Source organism: Capricornis sumatraensis, chromosome 3, assembly GCF_032405125.1.
Source record: "Capricornis sumatraensis isolate serow.1 chromosome 3, serow.2, whole genome shotgun sequence".
NCBI classification, from domain to species: Eukaryota; Metazoa; Chordata; class Mammalia; order Artiodactyla; family Bovidae; genus Capricornis; species Capricornis sumatraensis.
In genome coordinates, this window is record NC_091071.1 from 170954887 (window position 1) to 170956012 (window position 1126).

Here is a 1126-nt window from a genome sequence, read left to right on the forward strand (position 1 = left end):
AATGACATTGTTATCTTCTCAAACATAATCACCATTATTATTTTATTGAGCCACCTACTTGGTGCCAGGCACTGTTCTAAAGTTTGATATGTGTCATCCTGTTATTTTCCCCACTTAGCAAATATTTATTGAGATCCTACCCATGTATGAGGCACCATGGTAGGTGCTGGGGATATGACAGTGAACAAAGTCGAATGCTTTCTCTCTCTTACCCTTGAACCACTGGACCTGGAGGTGGAATGGGTGTTCTCTATGTGTACCATCATGTTTTAAGAATAAAGCCATGGTGGGAATACAAACTGATATAGCCACGGAGAACAGTATGGAAATTCTTTAAAAAACTAGGGAAAAAGGAGAAAATGGCGGACAGGAAGGAGGTAGAGGAGAAGCCTGAGAAGCCGCAGCGAGCTGGAGCCGCCGGAGGACCTGAAGAAGAAGCAGAAAAACCTGTGAAAACTAAGACTGTTTCTTCCAGTAACGGAGGGGAAAATTCCAGTCGCAGCGCTGAGAAGCGATCAGCTGAAGATAAAACTGCAGACCTCCCAACAAAGCCTACAAAGATCTCCAAGTTTGGATTTGCCATAGGTAGTCAGACGACAAAGAAAGCCTCAGCCATATCCATCAAACTTGGCTCAAGTAAGCCTAAAGAACCGGTTCCAACACTTGTTCCAAAAACCTTTTCAGTAGCAGCAGCTTTTAATGAAGATGAAGATAGTGAACCAGAGGAAATGCCTCCAGAAGCAAAGATGAGGATGAAGAATATTGGAAGGGATACACCAACATCAGCAGGACCAAATTCCTTTAATAAAGGAAAGCATGGGTTTTCTGATAACCAGAAGCTATGGAAGCGAAATATAAAATCTCATCTTGGAAATGTCCATGACCAAGACAATTAAATGATGTGTTTTGAGATTAGGGTGTGGGGTGGGTGTAAAGTTAAAAGGAACAGTTTGCTTTTTTAAGGAATCAATTCAGTTCAGTTCAGCCGCTCAGTTGTGTCCGACCCTTTGCGACCCCATGAATCGCAGCACACCAGGCCTCCCTGTCCATCACCATCTCCCAGAGTCCACTCAGACTCACATCCATCGAGTCCGTGATGCCATCCAGCCATCTCATCCTCAGTTGT

At 43.9% G+C, this 1126-nt stretch overlaps 1 protein-coding gene across 2 annotated transcripts; it reads left to right on the top strand.

Annotated features, from left to right (window-relative positions):
- Positions 1-359: 359 nt before the first annotated feature.
- Positions 360-896, top strand: LOC138076747 (PEST proteolytic signal-containing nuclear protein-like). 2 transcript variants are annotated; one of them, XM_068969059.1, is made up of 2 exons: positions 360-636; positions 712-896. In XM_068969059.1, exons 1-2 carry the CDS (start codon positions 360-362, stop codon positions 894-896), a joined length of 462 nt encoding a protein of 153 aa, XP_068825160.1. The 2 variants fall into 2 exon arrangements, with proteins under 2 accessions (XP_068825160.1, XP_068825161.1); XM_068969060.1 differs by having other exon boundaries at positions 360-585; positions 685-896.
- The last annotated feature ends 230 nt before the right edge of the window (positions 897-1126 follow it).

Bases quoted from the DNA above. Each gene is read 5' to 3' on its own strand.
- LOC138076747 (XM_068969059.1), top strand. From the start codon at position 360: ATGGCGGACAGGAAGGAGGTAGAGGAGAAGCCTGAGAAGCCGCAGCGA. The intron at 637-711 runs GTAAGCCTAAAG...ATGAAGATGAAG, and splicing joins ATCCATCAAACTTGGCTCAA to ATAGTGAACCAGAGGAAATG.